Consider the following 2,340-nt stretch of genomic DNA (forward strand, 5'->3'; position numbering starts at 1 on the left):
AGAAGACGTAAGGACCAATCCTTGCGGTCGGGGTTTACCGTTTTTTCCAAAATTTGTTTGATCTCCCTATTCGCCAACTCAGCTTAGCCATTCATTTGTGGATGATAGGCAGTAGCAACCTTGTGAAGCACACCGTACTTGCGCATAAGAGCCTCAAATGAACGGTTATAGAAATGAGTGCCTTGATCACTGATGATAGCACGTGGAGTGCCAAACCTAGATAACACATTTTCCTTCAAGAACTTAACAACTGTTGCATTATCATTGGTTCGACACGGCACGGCTTTAACCCATTTAGAAACATAATCCACAGCGAGGAGGATGTAAAGGTACCCAGAAGAAGGCGAAAATGGTCCCATAAAGTCGATCCCCCAATAATCGAATATTTCTATCACGAGAATCGGGTTCGAAGGCATCATATGGTGGCGGGACAAAGCACCTAATTCTGGCACGGGACACAGGAACGACAGAATTGATTAGTGTCCTTGAACAAAGTAGGCCAATAAAGACCACACTGTAAGATTTTTGCGGCAGTTTTTTTCACAAAAAAATGACCACCACATGCATCGTTATGGTAGAAGTTCAGAACATTAGTAATCTCATCATCAGGAATGCATTGTCTCATGATTTGGTCGGGACAGTACTTGAAAAGATATGGATCATCCCAATAGAAGTTTTGCACTTCGACCAAGAACTTGTGTTTATCTTGTGCATTCCAATCAGAAGGAAGTTCGCCCGTCACCAAGTAGTTTACGATATGAGCGTACCAAGGCAGCTTAGTGACGGGGAAAAGATTTTCATCGGGGAAGTTATCGCGGATGGCAGGGCCATCGGCGAGATCATTGAACTCGAGTCGAGACAGATGGTCGGTAACGACATTCTCAACACCTTTCTTGTCCTTGATGGTCAAGTCAAATTCCTGCAATAGAAGGATCCACCTAATTAATCGCACCTTAGCATCCTTCTTGGAAAGGAGATACTTGAGGGCGACATGATCTGTAAAGACGGTGATGGGTGAACCGATCAGATATGCATGGAACATGTCAAGTGCAAAGACCACAGCGAGCAACTCTTTCTCAATGGTGGAGTAATTCATTTGAGCACTATTTAGAGTTCTACTCGCATAATACACAACAAAGGGCTTCCCTTCCCTTCGTTGACCAAGGACGGCCCCCACAGCATAATCACTTACGTCACACATGATCTCAAATGGTAAGCTCTAATCTGGTGACTGAATGATGGGGGCAGAAGTCAACTTCACCACAAGCGTTTGGAAAGAATCCTCACACTTTTGTGTCCAATCGAACATGGCGTCTTTGGCCAGGAGGTTACAAAGCGGACGAGAAATTGCTGAAAAGTTTTGTATGAACCTCCTGTAAAAACCAGCATGCCCCAGAAAAGACCGAATGTCTTTGACAGTCTTGGGGGTGGGCAACTTTGAGATAAGTTCAATTTTAGACTGATCAACCTCAATCCCTCTTTCAGAAACAACATGCCCCGAGACTATGCCAGATGGCACCATGAAATGACACTTCTCCCAGTTAAGCATGAGACCCTTCTCTTCACATCTCTTAAGCACAACCTACAAATTATGAAGGCAATTGTCGAAGGAGTCACCAAAAATGGTCAAATTATCCATGAATACTTCCATACACTTCTCGACCATGTCGCTAAAAATGCTCATCATGCACCTCTGGGAGGTGGCTGGTGCATTACACAATCTAAATGGCATACGCCGAAAAGCATAAGTACCAAAAGGACAGGTAAATGTAGTTTTATCCTGATCCTCTAATGCGATCTCAATCTGATAGTAGCCTGAGTAGCCATTAAGAAAGCAATAGTAAGGATGACCAGCCACACGTTCTAGGATTTGGTCAATGAATGGAATTGGGAAGTGATCCTTGCGGGTGGCGGCGTTCAGTTTTTGATAGTCAATACACATGCGCCAACCCATCATAGTCCTTGTGGGAACAAGAGCCCATTTCTCATTTTCCACCACTGTCACCCCAGATTTCTTAGGCACTACCTGAGTTGGACTGATCCACTTGCTATCAATGACTAGATAGATGATTCATGCATCCAGAAGCTTCAAGACTTCATTCTTCACGACCTCTTTTATTGTCGGGTTCAGTCTCCTTTGGGGATCCCTTCGTGGATTAACCCCGTCTTCCAAGTTAATGTGATGGGAGCAAATTAAGGGGCTAATACCCTTAATGTCAGCAATCGTCCAACCTAATGCCGATTTATGTTCACGCAACATGTCAAGTAACCGCTGCTCTTGAAATGCATCAAGTTTAGACGAAATGATAACAGGAAAGGTATCACCAGCTCCCAGGAAGA

The 2,340-nt window shown here is 44.1% G+C and overlaps 1 protein-coding gene across 1 annotated transcript; it reads right to left on the minus strand.

Annotated features, from left to right (window-relative positions):
- Positions 1–83: 83 nt before the first annotated feature.
- On the minus strand, positions 84–1,201 carry LOC112092647. The gene is made up of 2 exons (XM_024169277.1): positions 559–1,201; positions 84–445 (listed from the first exon to the last, which is right to left on the minus strand). Exons 1-2 carry the CDS (start codon positions 1,199–1,201, stop codon positions 84–86), a joined length of 1,005 nt encoding a protein of 334 aa, XP_024025045.1.
- Positions 1,202–2,340: the final 1,139 nt, after the last annotated feature.

Source organism: Morus notabilis, unplaced genomic scaffold (assembly GCF_000414095.1).
Source record: "Morus notabilis unplaced genomic scaffold, ASM41409v2 Scaffold3821, whole genome shotgun sequence".
In the NCBI taxonomy this organism is placed as follows: domain Eukaryota; kingdom Viridiplantae; phylum Streptophyta; class Magnoliopsida; order Rosales; family Moraceae; genus Morus; species Morus notabilis.

What these genes read in the sequence shown, in the direction of transcription:
- LOC112092647 (XM_024169277.1), bottom strand. Translation starts at nt 1,201, where the DNA reads ATGTGTGACGTAAGTGATTATGCTGTGGGGGCCGTCCTTGGTCAACGA. An exon ending in CTACCATAACGATGCATGTG is followed by an intron (nt 446 to 558) that starts GTGGTCATTTTT and finishes GTCCCGTGCCAG; the next exon opens with AATTAGGTGCTTTGTCCCGC.